The sequence below is a fragment of the Fukomys damarensis genome, unplaced genomic scaffold, assembly GCF_012274545.1.
Source record: "Fukomys damarensis isolate Sample0158 unplaced genomic scaffold, DMR_v1.0_HiC HiC_scaffold_11, whole genome shotgun sequence".
NCBI classification, from domain to species: domain Eukaryota; kingdom Metazoa; phylum Chordata; class Mammalia; order Rodentia; family Bathyergidae; genus Fukomys; species Fukomys damarensis.
The window spans coordinates 28,164,841-28,189,013 of NW_022900923.1; the positions used below are offsets into that span (position 1 = coordinate 28,164,841).

Consider the following 24,173-nt stretch of genomic DNA (forward strand, 5'->3'; position numbering starts at 1 on the left):
TGTTTTTTTTTTTTTTTTTTTTTTGATGAGTGACCACAACACTAATGCAGAGTTTATCTAGTTCATTCACTGAACAAATTTATTGAGTACTTGTGTTTATAAACAATGACATCTATATAATAATCTTCTAAATTTCACAAGTACAGAAGTACAAACACTGGTTTGTGTTTCAAAGAAAATATTCTAGAGCCTGTGTAGAACATCCATCCAAAGGAGAATATATTTGATAATGAGAGCCCAATAAAAAAGCTCCTGACAGTTTTGATAAGAAAAGAGTATAGATTTGAAATAAGCAGAGAGTGTAAGGAGAGAGAAGATATAAATATTTATATGAACATATATGGTACTGTATGATTGAATGGATGTGGCAGTCAGGAGTAAAAGAGAAAGAAAAGGAAATGAAGGGATTATAACACCTTAACTGAAGAAATAAGAGAATCAGAATGGGGACCATGAGAAACATAAAATATTGAATTGTGTTTGAGAAATTTCGAATTTTAAGTCCCTGAGTCACATCTAGGCAGAGAGATCACCACAGGTGTAAATATGAGTCACAATGTAAAAGAAGAATCAGGAGAAATAGCAATTCACCAATATAAGTGGTTAATGATGTCGTAAGGGACTTTGAAAGTGTCCAAGGAAAGCCTTTGATAAGGCATTTATTTTTCTAATAGAACCTCCTACAATGGAAGACCTTGAACCACCTTTTAACACTCCATTTCAAGAACGGCTGGCCAGTCAACACATTGCATTTCCATGCCCAGCTAAAGGTATGTAACACTGAGTCACAGGCCCTGATGTAATATTGTTCCAGAATTTTGTATTACACCAAAATGCTGTCTTTATAAGATTCCATTTTTCAATTCATGTTATTATAACAGTTGAGCATAATAGAAACTATCCCCTTTCAAGCAACAGCTCTTTGATAAGTACTTTTCTCTCCTAGGTATTTTATTTATTTCAACGGAGAAATCTTCCCTTCTTTCAAATTTGCCTAATCTAGTATGTTCCTGTCCTTCATGTTACTTTTTATTTCACTCTTTTGAGCAAGATTTCTTTTTAAAATGTGACAGCTAGAGTTACTCAGAAACTCTACATTTATCTCAGTTAGTTACAGGCATGAATTAAGATTATCCCTTTGTTTTGGACATTCTTCCAACATTTCTTTTTCTAGTTATACTCTCAATTAGTAAAACTGGGGCCATGTTGTAACTTATTTCTTGGAAATTTCTGGACTTTCTGTCCCACCATGCTTCCTGGCAGTAGATTGCTAGTATTTCTCTTCAGGGGAATGTAAAAGGATAGTGTAACTGTCACTCATCCTCTTAGTGCCAAGTTTGTGGCTCAGGACATTGTCTTATGCACATAAGCATTCATTTGAAGTGACTCAAATGAGCTTTGCAGCAGCTCTAGGAAAGATCATCTACTGTTGTTTTACTAACTCCTGGACGGCTGTGGGTGGTTGGTACTATTACTACTCCCATGTGTGCCTCTTCTTAGCAGTAGTTCCTAGGGGCAGCCACTCCTGAAGTCTGCATTTCTTTGTCAAGTTTTTGCATCCAAGAGTAGCTGTCACTAATGATTACTCTAATGACTTTAAAAGAAAGATAATGTAAACTTTCCAGACTCTAAGAATTATCAATAACTCAGAACCATTGAAAGTGTGCAAGGAAAGTTCTGGAAAGGGAGGCTTTTTCAGGAGGGTGTAAGTCCAGGAAGGATTTGTCCTGGGACCCTGACCCAGAACTGTTGCTGCTTCTTTTCCATGATCTTTCCTCTCTTTTCCACTTTGAAAAGCCATCTCTTCCTAGTTCTTTATTTTCACCTGGAAAATATTGCAGGTTCATTTAAACATGAATTTTAGTTATCTTTTGCTGTGAATTTCATCTTGATAATGGTTATTCTACTGTTATTAATTAAAGATAATGCTACTTATCTTGAGTAGGATGAAAGAAATGATTATAACCTTTTTTTTTTTCCCCCTTGAGAACATGGACAGATAACTGGGATCCATCTGTTTTACCATATTTTCCTCATTGGCCAATATTTTATAAAGAGCATAATTAAAGAGGATAATCTTTGTGCTTTATTTTTCCCAATAAATATGACATTTCTAGTAATTTTTATAAGATCTTAACTCAGTTTGAATTTAGCCTCAATGACACATTCTAGGTATTCTGCCATGCTTTTGTACTTACCTGGATTATATGCCCCATCTTTTAATATGTTTATTATTTGTTAGTGTGGGATTATGAATACTATCTCATAGACTTCACTCCCAAGCTTTCCCCTATCTATTCAGTTTAAATAATAGTTTTTTAATCCATTCTTCCTTGTGACTTTGCCAAGAAATTGTTTTGCATATTATTATCTGTTTTGTTAAAAATGGCTTTAACTGGGCTGGGGATTTAGCTCAGTGGTTCCACTACCTGCCTTGCAAGCACAAGGGTCTGAGTTTGATCCCCCGAGCACCCTCAAAAAATGGCTTTTATCAAATTTTACACTACTAACCATATATTTCAAGACCGATCAGGAGTCAAAGGCATTAACTACAATAATCATTTCAAGATTCCTTGCCAGATGAAATAACTCTAAAAGTAGCAAAGAATTTTGTAAGGGTAAAAATTTTATCCTTAAAAACTTCATTTGTCCTTGAAGTATTGGATGTTTTAAAATGATTGTAAACTTGGTTATAAAGAAAACTTTAATGTCTCTTTTAGGTGCTCCTAAACCAACCATCAAGTGGTTACACAATGGTGGAGAGTTGACGGGCAGAGAGCCCGGCATTTCTATCTTGGAGAATGGCACTTTGTTGGTTATAGCTTCTGTCACACTGTATGACAATGGGGAGTACATCTGCGTGGCAGTCAATGAGGCTGGGACCACGGAGAGAAAATACAACCTCAGAGTCCATGGTAGATTTGCATAAAATGCTAAAAACATAATTGAACGTGTGGCAGTTTCCAATTCTTCTATATTTAAATGATTTCCTCAATGTCGTATTCTTTAATAGTAACACAAATGGAGGTACTATAAAACAGAAAACAGATGATCTGGTTGCTTTTATTTATTTGATTTAAAAATTTTAAATGTTTCATTGAGGCCTAAGATCCTTTGAAATTGCAACAGTAGGAGAAAGTGCATAGTGATCATCTCCAGAGTGAACTGAGCCTTCCACTTCTGCCGGCTAGAGGCAAAGAAAGTTATTAGTTTTGCATGTGACTGTGCACATACATGTGTTTCAGTGTGTGTCACCTCTTAGAGATATTGTAGGCATATATAAGGAAATATAAATATGTAATAGTGTATCCTCTTCGTACTTCTAAAAAGAACACTTATGTCCATTATACTATACCCACTCTATTTTAGTAAGCAATCTATTTAAAGAATTATTTGAGCCGGGCATGGTGGCACACACCTGTAATCCCAGCACTCAGGAGGCTGAGGCAGGAGGATCGCTGTGAGTTTGAGACCAGCGTGGGCTACATAGTGAGTTCCAGGTCAGTCTCAACTACATAGTGAGACCCTGTCTCAAAAAAAAAATTAAAGAATTATTTGAGATTCCTTATTTGTAGCATCTCACGTATGGTAATGCTATGATTTATTTAACTTTCCTCTGCATGTGATGAGCATTTAGGTTATTACCAATTGTTTGCTATCTTAAGTAATACTTAAATGAAAATCTTGTACAAACATCATTCACATTAGCGAAGTGGTATGAACAGTTTTAAAACTTGAATTCTATCTCGCCTAGACCCTGGAAAATACTCATCTCCATCAGCAAAGTAGTGAGTCCCACTGACTTAAATTAGGACCCCTGCAGCTTGTCTTTTTAGCTGTTTGTGAAAGGTTTTCCTTTCAGTTTGTATTGAATTCAAAACCTTGAAATAATAAAGTAAAAAATCTGGTAAGATTTCTATTTATAATTACATAGTTCAGAATTTTTATTTTACAATTGAACATATGCTTAAGTATGACTAGCTTTTCCAGGCATTGCATTATCTCAGAATTTGCTTTCTGAAGGACTTGGTAAAGAAACTTTGTAGTATTCATTGTAAGACTGTATTATCATGAGTTATCTCTTTTTGCAGTTCCTCCAGTAATTAAAGATGAGGAACACTTAACGAATGTGTCAGTGTTGGTAAACCAACTGACCAGTCTCTTTTGTGAAGTGGAAGGTACTCCATCACCCATCATTCAGTGGTATAAAGATGATGTGCAGGTACGTGAACACATGCAGATGTATATGTGATTCCTTCTGTCTGCACCCAAAAGGAATTGCTCAGATGTGAATTTTTTCTTACTACTAACAATATAAACATTTTATTTGAATTTTTAGCTATGCATATTTCATAGGATTGGAAAATACCACTGATCTTTTTGGCCTTTACAGGTGACTGAAAGCAGCACTATTCAGATCTTGAACAATGGGAAAATTTTAAAGCTTTTCAAAGTCACAACAGAGGATGCTGGGAGATATTCCTGCAAAGCAATTAATATTGCTGGTTCTGCTCAGAAGCACTTTAGTATTGATGTTCTAGGTAAAGAAAACATTCTTCTAAAAAACTACAATTCAGATGCATTTCTGACACTGCATAGAGTTGACCATAGGAAAAGTATATAAAAAGGATAGAAAATATTAGTTTCACTCTATTGTTTTTGTCTTTAATATTGACTAATCAGTAGCTTTCAATGATAAAGTTTTACTATTTATAATACAGAGATGCCTTTGAATCATATGCCCCAAAGTATCATATACCCCAAATTGATACTATCTCATGTAAAATAGAAAATTATTTGCTTGTGGATTTCTCCAGTTATCTGGGGAAGAAATACTTGTCTGGAAAATATTCAGCTGTGGGGTAAAGGATGTAAGTCGTTCATGCTCTGAGCCTCTCTTGAAGCTGGTGAATGTATTTGAAATGGAGAGGACACCAAATCCCCTTTCCGTGCCTCCTAAAATTCTTACGATTAAGTCATCTCACAGTGTAATTAAAGGAAGAGACATTTTAGAACAGTCAGACAATTTGGAGGGTGGGGAGATGATTTTAAGAGTGGATAGCCCTGTAATAAATTAGGACATAAAACATTTCAGTGATGATCATGAATTTAATATTTGATCATTTTAGTCAGTGAATTTATTTTTGACCTTGAAAGTTTACTTTGTGATAAAATGACTTTCTCTTGTCAGTATTTTGCTTATCAAAATGGACATGTAATTCATATATCTCTAATGGAAGTGAAGCTCAGATATCCTAAATTAAAATTAGTATTCATAAAAATTCAGAGTCATAACCTACTACAACATGAAGTTATAGTCTCCTCTAAGCCTAAATTATTTTACGTTCTTCTCCCCAGAATCATCGTTTCAGTCTATATAAACAAATTGAGTGTTTTTTTATGACTAATTATTCTCATTGGCACTATTTCTCTTGACCCTGTTTCCTCCCCGGATTCCATTTGCGTGCTGACGACTCTCAGTTTTTATCTCCAGCTCATGTTCCTTCAGTGACCTCTATTGACAGATATCTAATCTCCATCTGTCTTAAACTGAGCGTCTTGGTGGTTTGCCACTGAATACCACTGTGGTGTATCCAACAGAATGGTCCCAGTGAATATCTACTGTGGTCGTCTTTACCATCCCCATCAGAATGACCCACATCTCTACCCATCCCTTCCCTTCTGGAACCTGAGACTCGTTCATTGTACTACCCTTTCCCGAACTCCCGAAATCTTCTTTATCCTGCTATGTTTACGTGCTAAGTCTATGTTAAACTGTCTACTTCTTTCCATTCCACCGTGAAAATACATTGTCATTTCTAAGATAAATTAAGGTAATAAATACCCCCCCGACTGCTCCCTTGTATCCACTCTGCCACTCTGTTCCACTCTTTGCTCAGAGGCCAGTGTGGTCTTAAGCAAGTCTTATCACACCATACGCCTTCCCTGGGGACACCCTTTCATGGCTGCTCATGTTCTGAAGATGAATACCAAGCACCTTTAACCAGGTGTGAAGGGTAGGGAAGTATAGATAGTGATGGAAGTGTTCTGGAGTTTGTTAAAATGCATGCAGTTCTAAGTATGAAAACTAACATATTCATTTTCTTGGTATATCTCATTCCAGTTTTAGCATAGACGTACTTTATAACAGACAAAGCTAGACATAATATATGATATGTAGAATTTGAACACTATAAGATTGAAGATTGTCATTTATTACAAAAATGAAAAATAATGCATTACTTTTTATGAGCTTCACTATATACTTGTAGTCTGAGATCCTTGCACTTGAGCTTAACATGCCTCAAAATGGATCATATAGTATCATGATTCTTGAAAAGAATTTCCTGCTAACAAATATTTCATGGCTGTCTTCTCATATTTAAATTTAACATCTGAGTAAAGAAGCGTGATATGAAAAAGCATTATTTTGTAACAGAAATAGTGGCACAGGACCTGTCTGGCAAGTTGGAGGCCCTCAGTTTGATTCCTGGTACAAAACAAAATCAAGATCATACTGAAATACTCTAGAAATCGTTGACTGTATGCTTCTCCTCCCTTCGTTCTTCCAGATAAATTGTAGATTTTCATGATAAAATGTCTTTGTTCAAGTTCCACCCAGCATAATAGGTGCCAGCTCCCCAAATGAAGTCTTTGCCATCATCAACCACAGCACCAGTCTTGAATGCCAAGTTAAAGGCTCTCCCTTTCCCACTATTCACTGGTTCAAAGATGGCAAGTGAGTATCTTTCTGAAACTGTTACAAGGGTCCAATAGATAGGAAACAGATGTGAATTTTCTCGCTCTTCAGAATGTTATCACAAAAATGTGTTAAATGTGCATGACAAAAAAAAGATTGCTCAGAAAGTCTTAAAGTTTTTTAATAGCGTTCATTCTTAGGAATTTTGAAGGAATTCATTTTAGAAACAGAGTAATTCCAATTTATTATACACAAAATACATTCTGTCTAGAGACTAACAGTGATAATTGCAAGATTCAAATGCAAAGATAACTTTGATTTTACATGGAATTGATTTATTACAAAGGAAAACATTTATAACAGCAAGATATATATTTAAGCTAGTTCTCTGTCTGGGGGAAAAAAGAACCAAAGGCGAGCAATTACGTATTTCCCAGACTGCACACCTCAAGAGTTTCTGGTGTTTCCCAGACAAATGGTTTCAGTGATCTGTATTGGTTTGAAACCTTACTGCTCATAGTGTGGCCACAGTTTCTATATTATGACTTTGTCTGAAAGGTGGTAATGAAGGACTAACAAAGAGTCGAGATTTGCAGAGTGTGGAGTAAATGACTGTATTCAAATTTTGTATGGATCATTAAGAAAGGTAGCACAAAAAGTGTGATTATAAATAGGAAATTAAAATATACAGTAAATAAATACATTGTTTCTTATGTTAAGTAACTTGATAATTATAAATAAAATGTAATTTTGTTTTTCACACATCATCTTGATAAAAAGTAAAATGTAGACAATATCAAGTCTTGGTTAGGGCCTAGGAAAGCAGGATTTTGAGAGAATGTAAATCTGTGCCCTGAAAGGCAGTTTGCTGCAATCTATTAAAACTGGAATGAATGCTCACATGCTGTAATGCAGCATTCATACCTCCATTGCCCAGGAGAGGGAGCAGTCGTGCATGTCCAAAGGGAGGCTCTTTCAGTGCAACTGTGATAGCAGAAAAATGAGAACCGGCTAAAGTCCAACCTTGGGAAACTAGGTAGATAACTTATGGCTCATCATATGATGAAACACCATACAGTAATTTAAAAGAGTCGAATTAAGCTATATATACCAAAAATGTCTCCATAACTTTTATTATAGAGTGAAAAGAAAGGCAGACCAATAGCATAATAGCAATAGCAAGATAAAATGTTAAAATTGTAGGCTCGCTTGGGACTACTTTAATGAGTGAAAAAGTTTAGAAAATATGTGCAAGAATAAAAACCAAACTGATAATCGTGAGAAGTTAGAGTGAAAACTCACATTAGGAGTAAAAGACCTTCTCTCATGTTACTTACATTTGTTTGTTTAAATTTTTATGGTAGTTACATAATTACTAACCAATAAAACTTTCAACATTTTGTAAAATTAGGTATTCTCTTCCCTTAAAAATTTAAAAAGCACTTTCGATCCCCAGCACCAAAAAAAAAAAAATTAAAAAGCACTAAATTTAAAAAGCACTAAATAGCTTTATACATACCAGAAATAACCTTAGGAAATTAAATGTGTCTTCTAGCTTAATTGTGTAGACCAAATATTGGTTTATTATTAGAGCAGTGCATTTAATTATTCATTATGTGGCTAAGTGATAAAACTTTTTAAAAACTAGCTATGGGTTTCCTGAAATAAGATGAATGGTTTTTAAGGGTATGATTCTTAGAATAGCATAGATTTCAATAACCATATGTTTCAAGTATTGAAGTAAGTTCTTGCCAGTTACATGAAAGTAAACATTTTATAGTAGAAAATGACTCTGTATAGTAGAAAAATATGTCCTTGACAACTATTTATGAGCATTTGGGGGGCATAAATCCTACAATATTTGTAATAGTAGAAGCACTCATATTTATTATAATACCTACCTTTTAGAGAAGTTGGCAGATCACTGCCTATCATAAATAAGAGCCAGTCATCCTATTACGAATATTTTTCCAGATACAAAATGATACTAGCGTAAAAATAATATTACTTGGTTTGAAGTTCCTATAAGGTTAAACTGAGTTTTTCTTTTTTATATGATAGTAGAAATTTTTCCCATGCAAACCAAATTTTTTTAAATTTTAAAAAGAATAAAACTGGATGAATAAATGAAAGAAATGATAACTATTACATTTCTGTTAATGCTATTAAATAATTTAAGATTAAAATAGAGAAACATTTCATCCCACAATGACAATTAACTTCTATTAGTAAATGCTTTAATAATTTCATTTTTCTGAATAGAAGTACTAATCATGTAATATAGTGATTTTTGTAACTGTGATTCATATTTTTAATCTTGTACTATTTACTGAACAATTTTGTTGTGATTAATAAGATAGAAAACACGGGGAAATGAAAACAGAACCATAGAATAAGATTTTTTTTTTTCTAGGCCTTTATTTTTGGGAGATCCTAATATTGAACTTTTAGACAGAAGACAAATTTTACACCTGAAGAATGCACGAAGAAGTGACAAGGGGCGATACCAGTGTGCTGTGTCCAATGCAGCTGGTAAACAAGCCAAGGATATGAAACTGACTATCTACAGTAAGTATGATTTTCTCATCTTTCTGTTATTATCAACTGTCATGATAAATTGAAAATCAGGGCTTACTGTGATGTTCAGTGCCCTTTTCTTCCATACTGAATACTTGGAATGTTACTTGTGTCAAGTTTTTTAGACTGCAACATTACATCCAATTTTAATTTTACAAGTATGGCTTTAGTTCAATGATTTTTACATGAGCTCACTTAAAATAAGTTCCTAATTGATTAGTAATATAAATAAATTAAATGACTATCTTTGAAGAGTTAGGAAAAGACTTAAAAAACTATGGAGAGATACAAAGAACAATGAAGTTGATGGTGTATAAACAATTTAATTATTTAATTTCATTCCATCTTGCCCTTTATCCAGACCACATGGTTATATTTCATTTTTTTATCTTTATTAAATTTATTGGTACATTTTAGGTATACAGTATAGTTACATTCATCATTGGGATCTTGTACCATTGCATGATTTATCTGGTTCTTATTTTTCACCACTCCCCACCCCTCCCTTCACCCCGTCCACCCTTCCCTATTTAAAAAGACATTGTTTCCATGTTTTTCCTTTTCACATTTTTTTCTGTTCCCTTTTTACCTTTCCCCTACCCCTCCCACTTCCTCTACTCTTTTAGACTTTTCTTCCTATTACACAATATCAAATATACATTTTGATCCTTATTTACACTTTTACTTTTTCATGCCAGAGAAACTATTCAGTATTTACAATTGTGACATATTAATTTCACTTAAGATTATGGCCTTCATGTGCATCCACTTAGCTATAAATATCTCTAGTTTCTCATTCTTTATGGCTGAGTAGCACTCCATTTTATTTTTTTAAAAAAAACACTTTTTTTTAATCCAGTATCCAGTTGATGTGCAGTTGGGTATTTCCAATTTTTAGCTATTACAAATTATGCTGCTATAAACATGGGTGCATATGTGCACCCATATCGCTGTGGTATGATTCTTTTAATTCTTTTGGGAAGATACCCAGCAGAGGAATAGCTGGATCAAATGAAACCTCTAATCCTAGTTCTTTGAGGTATCTCCATATTGATTTCTACAGTGGCTGCAACAGTCTGTACTCCCATCAAGAATGGAGAAAGGTTCCTCTCTCCCCACAACCCTGTCAGCATTTGTTATTGGTTGATTTCTTTTTTTGCTTTTTCTCATTGAGTTTTTTTGTACTTTTTGGGTATACAGTACAGTTACATTCATCATTGAGATCTTGTACCTTTACATGACTTGGTTTTCTGCTTGATTTCTTGATAGCAGCCATTCTTTTGGGGTGAGGTGGAATCTCAGCATTGTTTTCATCTGCAGCTCTCAAATGACCAGTGATGTGGAACATATTTTCATGTATTTACTTGCTGCTTTTACTTCTTTGTCTGAGAGATGTCTGTTCATTTCAGATGCTCATATTTGAATTGCGTCTTTATATTTGGTGGGCCTGATTTTTTGAGTTCTTTATATATTCTAGATAATAGTGCTTTGTCTGAGGAGCAGCTGGTAAAAATTTTTTCCTACAGTGTAGTTTGTCTTTTAGCTATGTTGGTGGTTTCTCTTGCAGTGCAGAAGATTTTTAATAAGATGAGATCCCAGTTGTTGATTCTTTGTGCTAGTTCCCATGCTACTGAGAATTTGTTCATAAAGTCTTTTCCTATGCCAATGTCTTTGAGAGTTCTCCCTAATTCATCTTCCAGAAAGTTAAGTGTTTCTGTTTTAATATTTAGAACTTTAATCCACTTGGATTTTAATTTAGTGCATGGTGAGGGGTAAGGGTCTAGTTTTAATCTTTGGCAGGTTGAAATCCAGTTTTTCCAACATAATTTATTAAAGAGGCTATCTTTCCTCCAGTGAGGATGGTTGGCTCCTCTGTCAAAGATGAGGTAGCTGAGTACATCTGGAGTTGTTTCTGTATCTTCCAATCTATTCCACTGATCTTCGGGTCTTTTTCTTTGCCAGTACCATTCTGTTTTTATCACAGTGGCTTTGTAGTATAGTTTCAAATTGGGGATTGTTATACCCGCTGTCATGTCTCTGTTGCCTGGGATGGCTTTTACTACCCTAGGTCTCTTCTTGTTTCAAATAAATTTTTGGATTCTTCTTTCTAGTTCTCTGAAATATAGTGTTGGAATTTCAATTGGCATTGCATTGAATCTGTATAGCAGTTTTGGTAGTATGGCCATTTTCACCATGTTGATTCTTCCTACCCAGGAGTAGGGGATATCTTACTATTTTCTTATATCCTCTTCAATCTCTTTTTTCAGTGTGGTATAGTTTTCAGTGTATAGGTCTTTTGCTTCCTTCATTAGATTTATTCCTAGATACTTCATTTTTTTGGATGCTATGGTGAAAGGAATTGTTTCTCTAATTTCTCTCTGTGAGTCTGTTATTTGTGTACAAGAAGTCTTTTGATTTTTGAGTGTTGACATTGTATCCAGATACTCTGCTGAATTTGTCAATTAAGTCTAGAAGTCTTTTGACAGAGATTTTCGGTTTTTCTATATAGAGTATCACATTGTCAGCAAATAATGACAGTTTAGCTTCTTCCTCTCCTATCTTGATTCCTGTTATTTCTTTCTCATGTCTAATTGCTGAGGTTAATGTTTCCAGAGCTATATTGAACAGGAATAGTGATATTGGAAATCCTTGTCTTATTCCTGATTTTAGCCAGGTTTTCATTTTTTGGCCATTTAATATAATGTTGACTTTTGGTTTTTCATAGATAACCTTTATCAAGTTGAAATAAAGACCATCTATTCCAATTTTCTGCAGGATTTTTATCATGAATGGGTGTTAAATTTTGTCAAATACTTTTTTTGCATCTGTTGAGATGATCATATTGTTTTTGTCCTTGATTCTGTTAATATAGTGTATTACATTTATTGATTTACATATGTTGAACCCTCATTCATCCTTGGGATAAATCCAACTTGGTCAGGGTGTACAATCTTCTTGATGACCCTCTGTCTTCTGTTTGCCAATATCTTATTGAGGATTTTTGCATTGATGTTTATTAGGAAGATTGGCCTGTAGTTCTCTTTTTTGGTTGGGTCTTTCCCTGGTTTTGGAATCAAAGTAATACTTGCTTCCTGGAATGGATTTGGAAGTATTGCTTCCCTTTCAATTTCACTGAAAAGTTTAAAGAGTAGTGGCACTAGTTCTTCTCTAAATGTCTTAGAGAATTCAACAGTGAAGCTATCAGGACCTGAGCTTTTCTTTGTTGGTAAATTTTTAATTACATTTTCAATTTCATTTACTGTAATTAGGGTGTTTAAAATTTTTGTATCTTTGTTCAACTTTGGTAATTCATATGTATCTAGAAATCTGTCCATTTCTTCTGTGTTTTGCATTTTATTAGAGTACATACAGGTTCTCAAAGTAAGTATTGATGATTCTCTGGATTTGTGTTGGATCTGTTGTGACTTCACATTTTTTGTTCCTAAGTACATGTATCTGAGCCTTTTCTTTCCTTTTTTGACAAGGTTGGCTAAGGGTTTATCAATTTTATTTATTCTTTTGAAAAACCAACTCTTTGATTCATTGATTCTTTTTTTATCATTCCCTTACTTTCTATTGCATTGATTTCTGCTCTGATCTTTATAATTTCCTCCCTTGTATGAGCTTTGGGTTTTCTTGTGCTTCTTTTTCTAGGATCTTATAATTCAGCATCAGGTTGTTTATTTCAGCTTGCTCTGTTTTCATAGTGTGGGCATTCACTGTCATGAATTTCCCATGTAAAACTGCTTTCATTCTGGCCCACAGATTCTTGTATGTTGTATTGGCATTATCATTTATTTGCAAAAACTTACTAATTTCTTCTTTAATTTCCTCTGTGACCCATTGATTGTTCAGGAGAGTATTGTTCAATTTCCATGTGTTTTTGTGAAGTTCTGACAGTTTCTTATGCTATTGATCTCCAATTTAATTGCACTGTGGTCTGATAATATACATGGGAAAACTTAAATTCCTTTTCATTTATTTAAACATGCTCTATGAGCTAGTATGGGGTCTATTTTTGGAGAATGAACCATGTGCAGCCTAAAAGAATGTACTTTCTGCTTTTGTGGGGTGGAACACTCTGTACACATCTATTAAGTCCATTTGTTCAAAAGCTTGATTCAATTCTAGTATTTTGTTGTTGATTTTTTTGTCTAGATGATCTGTCTGTTTGCCATAGTGGGGTATTTAGGTCACCCACTACAATTTTATTAGTGCTTATTTGGTGTTTCATGTCCCTTAATATTTGTTTTACATAATTGGGGGCATTAATATTTTGTGCATATATATTTATGACTGTCATCTCTTCCTCTTGGATTTTCCCTTTATAAGGACGTAGTGGCCTTCTTTGTCTCTTAATTAGATTTGGGTTGAAATTTACTTTGTCTGCTAGTAAGATAGCTACCCCTGCTTTTTCTGGGCTCCTGTCACATGGAGAAGTGTTTTCCATCCTTTTACTTTAAGTCTATGAGTTTATTTTTTAATTAGATGTGTTTCCTGTATGCAGAATATTGTTGGATTTACTTCTTAACCCATTCAGCCAGTCTATTTGTTTTGATTGGTGAATTGAGATCATTACTATTGATGGCTATTACTGATATGTATTGACTTGTTATCCTATTGTCCTGCTGTTGGCTCATTTTAATCCCCCCCATTTAGTTTCTTGCCTTGCCTAACTGATTTGCTTTGTTGGGCCTCATGGTGTTGTGACCTTTCTTGTCTTTTTCTAGGACATTGTTTAGAAGTGTTTGGAGTGCTCGTTTGGTAGTCATATAGTTTCTCAGGCATTCTTTGTTAAGTATCTTATTTCCCCATCTGTTTTATTTTTGTTTTTGTTTTTTTGAGACAGGGTCTCACTATGTAGTTGAGACTGACCTGGAACTCACTATGTGGCCCAGGCTGGTCTTGAACTCACAGCAATCCTCATGCCTCAGCCTCCAAAGTGCTGGGATTACAGGTGTGCACCACCATGCCCAGCTTCCCCATCCATTTTAAAAGAGAGTTTTGCAGGATACATCAGTCTACAGAGTCGCCTGCTCAGCTGAGCAGTCCTCACAAGTCTCTCTGCCATTTAATTTGATAATAAAATAGTTAGCAGTATGCTGTGCCTTAATACAACATTTGAAATCCATTATTCTCTTTTCTTGTTTTGTCACAAGTAGTATGCACTGTAAAAATAAAGTAAAAATATCATAATACTGTGATATGCATGACACTTGAAATGCTGTCTGGTTACAACTGCGTAGCTGAAATTTATATTTAACTTAGCAGCAGTAGAAATAATGAGAACACTATGTGAGTTTTTGTTGGCGTGATTTAACTTTAGCCATTGTTGTGCAAATGTAGTCATGGGTAAATGAATGAATATGACTGTATTCCAATAACATGTTATCTAAGACAGTGAAGTTTGAAAATCATATAATTTTTACAATTCACAAAATATTTCCCAAACATTAAAAATGTAAAATAGCCTTAGTTCAGTATTTCCTAACCTGTGTTTCACAGGTGGCTAGTCCCTAAACTTTGGAGTAAAATAAACCACAGTACAGCAAATCATTACACTATTGAATTCATCTAAAGTATAGTAGGTCATGACTTACATTATATGTGAAATAAAAAAAGGTGTATATGAATGTTCATCACAGTGAATGAATTCTAAGAATGCCTACCAAAAACATCAAGGTAATCCACTCTATGCCAAAAATCTTGTTTTCTAATATTCTTCTGTACTGAAAGGAACCAGAGTTTCTTGAGAAAAGTTTAATCCAATGTCTGGGGCAGGAAACAAGATGATCATATAGCATAGCTGTAACAGAAATTAAGGAAGTACTAAAGCATAAAATGACATGGTTACATCAAAGGTGCACAGGGGCCAACTGAGGGATTGTACTGATAAAACTGGATAAATGTAGTATGGATTATAAACTCAAGCAGAAAACAAGTTTCTATGAGTCCATATTGATAGAAGTAAATGAACTGGGGCTAAGAGACACATGTTGCACCCAGAATTCTAAATAAATTCTGTAGATGGGCTCCTCTCAAGAAAGAACATAACTCTGCATCTAATATTTATGGGTAGGAATAGTGACTCCTTGTTTCAAAAGAAAGGGAGGGAAAAAGGGTAGCTTTGTAATTCGACTCATGATAGATACCATCTCAGCCAGGTCATCAGGGTTATCATGATCAGTGTTCAGTCACAGGCATAGTGTTTTCCACTGCTAAGTTGTGATGAGAACAGCACTGCACCTCTGTAATCTCTCTCTTGATACCTGCAGCCCTAGTCTACCCATAAGTAAAACACTATACAAAATACTCTGTTGTAAAATTTAAAATTTATTGAAATCATGTTCAAACAATGAAATTCAGATACGTACAATTTGATTTCTTTAAAATCACTGCAGTGTTAGAACGATCCTAAATGACCATGTTCAGAATGTGTAGCAGAGACTGAGCAACTTGAGATGTTTTCCCAAAAGTGCAGTTCTCATGTGTGGGGAGAGGCCAGGCATAATGTTACTGAATTATGGAAGGTACACATGTAGCCAATTAGATGAGTTGAATGAATTGACTTTCAGCAGTTTAAAAAAAAAAAGTAGCAGAAAGCAAAAATTAAAGACTGGTCATGCCAGCCCTTAGATCTTGACTTTCATTTCATGAGGATAGAACATGCAACTAACTGTACCGCTGCTGCCTTGGCTTGATTTTAAACTTAAGTGTCTAAATGAGATTTTATTTTGTTTTGCTTTGTGAAATGTAGCTTCTCAGTTACTGTAATGGGATCTATTGGACTTAAATGTGCTTCTGAAATAGAATCTGTGACTTACAGTTTTTACTGAAAGTTGAAACACAAAATATTGTTTTGACAAGACAGGCGACTCATTGACAGCAGTCACAAAGTTACTGTCTTTAATTGTACTTAAACCCATTATATAAACATCTGTAGCATTTAAGATTTTGATGCAGATACTAAACTTAGAACTGATTTTGCTCTGGAATCTTTTGTAGTTCCACCTAGTATTAAAGGAGGTAATGCTACCACAGAAGTATCAGCGCTGATCAACAGCTTAATTAAATTGGAGTGTGAAGCCCGTGGACTTCCAGTGCCTGCTATTACTTGGTATAAGGATGGCCAGCTGGTCCTATCCAGCTCACAAGCACTTTATATTGATAAAGGACAATTTCTTCATATTCCTCGAGCACAAGTCTCTGATTCAGCAACATACACGTGTCACATAGCCAGTGTTGCCGGAACTTCTGAAAAATCATTCCATGTTGAAGTCTACGGTGAGAAAAACTATATGCTTTAATTGCATACCTTGTTAACTAATAAAGCTTTGTATGTTTGCCTTTTGTCAATATGCATGGATAGAATGAGGAAAATTTGTTAGGATTTTACATATAGGTACAAAAGCTAAGATTAGCAAGTTGTAGTTCATTCTTTTGACCAATATTTGCCCTTGGGACTCAGCATCCAAACCATTTGTTTCATATGGAGAAGATACAGGAGTTGTTAGGATGAAGATTATTCTCTACAATTTGACCTTTATAAACCTATAATATAAATTATTCCAGAATATTTAGAATATTTACTGAACCAAAAAATTATTTCCCCTTCAATTTATAGGAGCAAGGTAATGTATGTAGTTTCTGTGGTTAAACTGTGTCAGAAAAAATAATCTCTCCTTTATTTCATTAGGAAATATTTCATGACTTACAAAAATTGCCTGAAACATTACTGTATTTCTGCCTAGTTCCTCCAATGATTGAAGGTGACTCAGCAACACCTTTGAATAAACAAGTTGTTATTGCTCATTCTCTGAGCCTGGAGTGTAAAGCTGCTGGGAGCCCTCCTCCATCTCTTACGTGGTTAAAAGATGGTGCGCCCGTGAAAACCAGTGACAACATCCGCATAGAAGCTGGTGGGAAGAAGCTGGAAATCATGAGTGCCCTGGAAGTTGATCAGGGACAGTATGTATGTGTGGCTACAAGTGTGGCAGGAGAGAAGGAAATCAAATATGAAGTTGATGTCCTAGGTAAATAAAGATCCCATCATCAGGAGTCAAAAACCTGATTAATTTATTAAATTCTTTTGGTCATGCAATAATAAAACAATCTAAGATAAAGTATAATTGTTTGCTGAGTCTGGATTGTAAATTACCAAGAGGTAAATTTATCACCAAATCCCATGATCAAGAATCTCATATCAGTTTTCTACTGATTTTAATAAGTATAGTTTATAAGTGGATTGGTCATTTTTACATCTACAAGTGTATCTGATTGCAGTGAGCCACAGTGTCGTCCTTTGTTGTGTGTACTGTGTTAGGCAACAGGAAACAGTGCCTGCACCTTCAGAAGTCATCTTGCAACCTTAGGTGTCTATAATTTAATTTACAGACTAAAGATTTTTTTTTTCCTCTCATTGAGTTTCTTGGTACATTTTAGGTATACAGTACAGTTACATTCATCCTTGGGATCTTGTACCTTCACATGACAGGTCTTGGTTCTCATTTTTTCCCTTTACCCCTGCCCTCCCTTCACCCTCTCCTCTCTTCCCTTTTTACAAATATTTTATTACCATTTTTTTTCATTTTCTCTTTTTTCTTATTACCTTTCTCCTACCCTCAAATTGAAGGTTTTTGAATAGAAGGCCCAACTTTGGAGGATTCCCCTCTCTTAGTCTAATGAAAACAAATAATCTAAAGTATGAATCAATTTTATATTTACAAGGCATAAGTAGCACCCCTTGCCATTTAGAGAAGAATCCAAACTATGTCATAGTACATTCAGTGATCCTCCTATTTATTGTAAAATTTATTGACAGTGCCTTGCAAAATCCTTTCATGTACTGAATTACTATGATAATTATTAACTTTCTAAACTACTGCTTAGTATTGATTCATTTGGTGATAGTTTTTTCTTGTTTATGTAGCTGTGTATGTTTCATCCTTTCTATTTTCTAGTGCCACCATTTGTAGAAGGAGGAGATGAAACATCTTATTTCATTGTGATGGTTAATAACTTATTGGAGCTGGATTGTCAAGTGACAGGCTCTCCCCCACCAGCTATCATGTAAGGGTTTTGGTATGTCTTCTAAATACCTCCCACTTTTTGATGTGAATGTTTTAGTGCTTTATAAAAGACTTTCTGTATCATTACAAAATGGAAGTATAAAATTATATCCTTTGTATTCCTCCTTTAAAAGATGGTTCTACTTATAAAGCAACTTTTACTTGATGCAGAGGGAACCTGAATTTGCTCAACTGAAGAAATTCTTTTGTGTGATCTTAGAAATCATATGACCAGTTGGGAAAGACTACAAAGCAGTATTTTAGTCAGAACTTCCAGAGTCATTCAAGTGTTTAACAAACTGATGAATAAAAAGAAAACCAAAAAAATTAAAGACATAGAGGATGTTAAGATGTATTTGCCAATTTTTACTCATTCTTTCGTTCACGAAGCATTTATTACATAGTTATCTTTCACTTCCACTGTGTGATGGGATGTACAAAGGTGCAGTTAGATAACTACAAGAATGAGATATATTGACAAGTAAGCATAAAACTAAATAAAAATGATAATTCCAATGTAAAATTTTACAGATATATGATTTCATTGTTTTATTTACAAAAGTTTTAAGATTATGTACATTTCATTTCTAGAATTTTTCTGATTAATGTTATTGAAATTAATAATACTTAGGGGCATTTGCCTCTTTCTGTAACCTAAACTTATTAGAACACTGGAGAATTCAAAATTGTATTAGGTTCCAACAATAAGCCAACTTCTGTATTAGGCCACTCCTATTTTTTTTCTCTTCTCATGTATAATTTATTTTAGAGTGAATAATTAGAAAAGCAAATATGTAATAGAGAATAAATGTGTGTGTGTGTTATATATATATATATACATACACATATATATATATATCTTCTAGGAAATATATCATTTGGAAAAAATGTATATTTTATTACATATACATTTTATATATATATATTAATATGTATATATATATATATGTATAAAACTTCCTTTTCCTTTTTTATAGGTGGCTGAAGGATGGTCAGCTAATTGATGAAAGAGATGGATTCAAGGTTTTACTAAATGGACGCAAACTGGTTATTGCTCAGGTTCAAATGTCAGACACTGGCCTTTATCAGTGTGTGGCAGTAAACACTGCTGGGAACCACAGGAAGGAATTCAAAGTGACTGTTCATGGTATGTGGAAGAAGGGACAGGAACACTACATTTTAAATTAACATGCGTTCTTTCACTATCTAGTTCAGATTGTAGCTCATTAACCTGGATATGTCTTGAATTATGAGAAATAATGTGAACAATATAAATTAGAGTTAATGGCAGATTTTTAAATCATTTTTCTGACATAGAGACTCAGCCAAGAGATATAATGTAAATACATCTAGACAGAATTTAAATGGTTTGAAATAGAACATGTAAATAGGAAGAAAGGGGCTAAAGGTGTAGGGAAAGTGGGAAGGGTAGGGGAAAGCTAATAAGGGAAAAGAAAAAAATACGAGAAAATGAAAAAATGGAAATGAAGTGTTTGTAAAGGGGGTGGCGAGGAGGGGTGAAGGGAGGGCAGGGACAAGGGGAAAAAATGAGAACCAAGAGCTGTCATGTAAAGGTACAGATCCCAATGATGAATGTAACTGTACTGTATACCTAAAATGTACCAATAAACTCAATGAAAAAAAAATAGAACATGTAGAACATGGAGTGGAAATTCTCAGGCTGGAACTAAATCAGATGGAAGAGGTAGGCAGCAACTTCTGAAGTAAAGGGCTGTGTCCGCACTGAAGGGTTTAGCCCAAGGAAGAGTGGTTATGAATTGAATAGTTCCCGGAAGTGGGGGCTGAGGGTGTAACTGTAGGATGCAGGGTGTATAAGTGCATTCACAGCACTGGAACATTAGGGTTATAACTGTGCATCTATTGCCAGAAAGAACTCTTGGCCAGCATCTTATGTGTCTCATTTGCCAGTAAAACTTGAGAAGGGAAGAATTGTGACAAGAAGCTGGACAGCCATTTGGACACCACTAGAAGAGTTGTTTATGAATGTTCACTGCATTCTTCCCCCATCTTTGCAGACTTGTTTTTTAGCCTTTTTAGCCCAATGCCCCATGATGAAATATAAGTAACCCTGTTTCTCAGTCTCAATCACAATTCCTCAGGGAATGTAGCAGTCCAGTTTACATCAAATTACCAGCTCAGGTTCCATTGACTATGCTGAGGCAGAGTCAAGTGGCAGAAATACTACTGGATTCTCTCTCTGGTTTTAATGAATTCTAGAGAGAGGTGGGGGCACTAGTGATTGGGAGAACACACCAAAACATGGGAGCCAAATGTACACGTTGAATTTCAGTAACCATAAATATGTTTTGCTTATTCTTTAGAAAAGTAGAGATCTGTATTTAGATTATTAATATTTTAAAATGCTAAGAATTATAAATTAAATGGCTGTGATGAAATTACTTTATGTTTGTTGAAGCAAGGATTCCTTTTATTTTCTAAATTTTAAAGTTTCTGATTCTTGCATACTTTTTTTTTAATGGTTTGATCTGACTGTTTATGGTTTCTCTCCTGTCTCTCCCTTGTTTCTAGTTCCTCCAACAATCAAATCATTAGGTCTTTCCGAGAGAGCTGTGGTGAAATACAAGCCTGTGACCTTACAGTGCATAGCCAATGGCATTCCAAATCCATCCATTACATGGTTGAAAGATGACCAACCTGTGAACACTGCCCAAGGGAACCTCAAAGTAGGTATAGATATTACTGAGCCCAAATCGAGAAAGCTGTATAGATCTCCTTGAAATTATCACATTATTCTACCTTAATTGTAGATTTTCCTATTGAATATATTTTGTAGAAAAGTTATTAAAACTTTATATGGTATGGAGGATGCATCTCATTGGTATAGTACTTACCTACTATACATGAAGCCCTGCATTTGATTCACTGCACTGCCAACAGAACAAAACAGAAACCACAATATGTATTGTCCTTAGAGGTTTGTTAAATGAAATTTAATAAAGATTAAATAACCTAAACAATGATATAGATATTAACATATTAGTTGGTATTTTTACTATTTTGACTTATGCCTATTTTAGCTTTCTAAACACTGGTATCTCTTGGATAAATAATGTTGAATAATAAACCAATGTATCCCAAAATGTTCACCAGACTAGGATGAAGGTGAAACCATAGCTATATAAAACTAAGTGAAATAGGTCTAGAAAATCACTTTTAAAAACTATTTTCTGAGCTTTGACAGGAAAAAGACTCAGTTTCTGTGAATAAGGTCACTTCTGTGTCCTTCATTCTGAGGATAGTCCTTTGCGCATGATTGTGTTTCAGTACAAATTTCTTGAATTAGTAAGTAGGTAAATAGATAATAAATTTCAGACCTGGATTCTCTAAATGATACATTTAAAATTAGAATTAACTGACTTCACTAGTAAGAGCAAGTTAATTGATTACTGTGGGCTTAAACTTTACGTGGAGTAAGTCCTCAACATGAGTGATATCTTGAGTTCTTTTCCCAGAAGAAGCACTGGACATCTGTTCACTTATTCCTACCCCAAATCCAGTGGAACTAACCTCAAACCTTTATGCTGCTGAGAGATTCAGTGCATAGATTTCACAGATAGTGCAGATAAACAGTTATTGATCTGAGAAACAGACATTTATCATGCAGCCATACAAACAGAATTATAAACTGTAATGAGCAAAGTTTTAAGAGAGAATATAGAGAGGTATAAGAAAATATAAGAAATATTTTGTATATGGGGAAAAATTAGGGGTAAAGCCTTTGACCAGAGTGCTCAAATAATATATGGGAGTTAAATAGCTAACTAATGGAAAAGGACTGAGACCTGTATTGCGAAGAAGATGTTTATGGGCAAAGAACTTAATGTACAGGAAAGTATGACACCCCTTTAGGCCCTAAAAGTAAGAGAGTAGGCTGAGGAAAAAAGACTAGGAAAAATGATACTGGAGAAGACTAGAGAGTAGTAGAAAGCACTTACCTAATGCTAATAACTTTGTTTTATTTTAAAGCAATGCCGATATTTTGAGGTGTTTTAAGAGAAGCAACATGATCAGTTTTCATTTTATGTAGTTATGTGTCACTTAATTATGGATATACATTCTGAGAAATGCATCATTAGAGCAATTTGACAATTGTACAGCATCATCTACACAAATCTGGATGATACAGCCTACTTCACACCTTGGTTATATCATATTTACCATCATATATGCATCACTGACGAAACCATTGTTAGGTGGTGCATGACTATATTCATCTGGAAATTTTCCAGGGAATAAACTGGAGCATCCAAGAGTAGATATGTAAAACCAAGTAGGACCTATTTGCATTCGTCTTGGAGAGATAGAAATTTGGATTCACATACTGGCTGGGGAAATGAGGATACTTGGATAGATTTTAGAGTTAGTCAAATCATTGGGGTATGTGAAATATTACTTATGAAAGACGAGGGAGAAGGATGTGTCAAGGAAGACTCCAAGGAGTCTAACCTACATAACTGCGTGAATAGTACTGCCAGCCAGTAAGGAACACTTTGGAGGAGGGCACTTTGGAGGTGGGAAAAACTATGATTTGAGTTTTAGACATTGGGTTGAGGTGACTTTAAAATAAACTAGTGGAGATGTCAGTAGATCACTGAATATGTGACTGCGAACTCAGCCATATCTCTGGTTGGAGATACTGCACACTGATGATATTTGAAAGCATGATCATAGATGAGTTCTTCCAAAGCAGGGAATAATGAGTAAGTAAAAAAGGAAAGATCATCTTAGTTCAGAGTCTTAAGAAATCATGACATTTAAAGGCCACCTGCAACATTCCAGAGGTGGATACAAATGTATGACTGTGTTGCTTAACATGCTTAGTACAGTATGGCTGGAAAATAGGTGAAGTTGCAGTTTGCACAGTGTTTTGGAGAGATCATTTGGGGTCAGAGTGTAGTGAACTATGCTGAGTTTGGATTTCATTTTGGGCAAAGTGGGGAGCCATGAATGAGGTTTGAAGGGGAACTGGTAAAAAGATCAAATTTCCATTTTAAACAAATTATTCTGGCAATAGTGTGTAAGATAGATTAACAGTTAGGGAGGTTGGACACCCTGGAACATCAGTTAGGATGCCATTATAATCCCACAGTGGCTCTGAAAATGGAAAACATGGAATCTGAAAAACACTCAATGCTCTAATTAATAGGACTCAAAGTGGACTCCAAAATCCAGATGACTGGAAAAATAGTGATCGCCACTAAGCAAGACTGGAAAACTGTAATGAAAAGTAGGTTTTAAGAGATACAGGGAAAAATTTATGAGCTTAATTCTGGATAGATTAAATTTCATGTACTAACTTGTCCAGCAGATAGCAGAAACTGCACATGTAGAGCTCAGAAAGACATATAGGCTACCACTGTAGATTTAAGAATCTGGATAGGGTTTTTCACTAAAGCCATGAATTTGGCTGAAAACTACAAGAGACATAAGTTTCCTTCTATGGAACAGAAAGAGGAGGCAAATTCTGTAAAGTAATCTCCTAAGAAAGAATAATAAGAACTGAAGAAATGCTATATCTTTAATGCTTACAGAACATAGAGTTGCAGTGCTGTAGCTAGACAGTAGGAAAGAGTATGCAGTTACTAATAGGCTACTCGAAATTGTAATTGAAAATTAATGTTGACCTCAGAACAGTTTCAAAGAATAACCTCTGAACCATAAGCTTCAAAATGGTAGGGAAGGTGTGATGCTTAGGGGAAGAACAAAAAGGGAAAAGAAAAAAATGTGAGAGAATGAAAAGATGAAAATAAAGTGTTTGTAGATGGGGAGGGGAGGAGGGGGTGAAG

The 24,173-nt window shown here is 34.7% G+C and overlaps 1 protein-coding gene across 1 annotated transcript in view; it reads left to right on the forward strand.

Annotated features, from left to right (window-relative positions):
• The window catches only part of Hmcn1 (hemicentin 1), a 419,231-nt gene that overhangs the window by 236,256 nt on the left and 158,802 nt on the right, over window positions 1-24,173 (forward strand). The window contains exons 25-35 of the mRNA XM_010635433.2: window positions 675-770; window positions 2,721-2,915; window positions 4,092-4,222; window positions 4,394-4,541; window positions 6,613-6,739; window positions 9,114-9,268; window positions 16,283-16,561; window positions 17,029-17,310; window positions 18,238-18,346; window positions 19,323-19,492; window positions 20,896-21,050. Coding sequence (XP_010633735.1) covers window positions 675-770; window positions 2,721-2,915; window positions 4,092-4,222; window positions 4,394-4,541; window positions 6,613-6,739; window positions 9,114-9,268; window positions 16,283-16,561; window positions 17,029-17,310; window positions 18,238-18,346; window positions 19,323-19,492; window positions 20,896-21,050 — 1,847 coding nt within the window. The remainder of the gene's footprint in view (window positions 1-674; window positions 771-2,720; window positions 2,916-4,091; window positions 4,223-4,393; window positions 4,542-6,612; window positions 6,740-9,113; window positions 9,269-16,282; window positions 16,562-17,028; window positions 17,311-18,237; window positions 18,347-19,322; window positions 19,493-20,895; window positions 21,051-24,173) is intronic.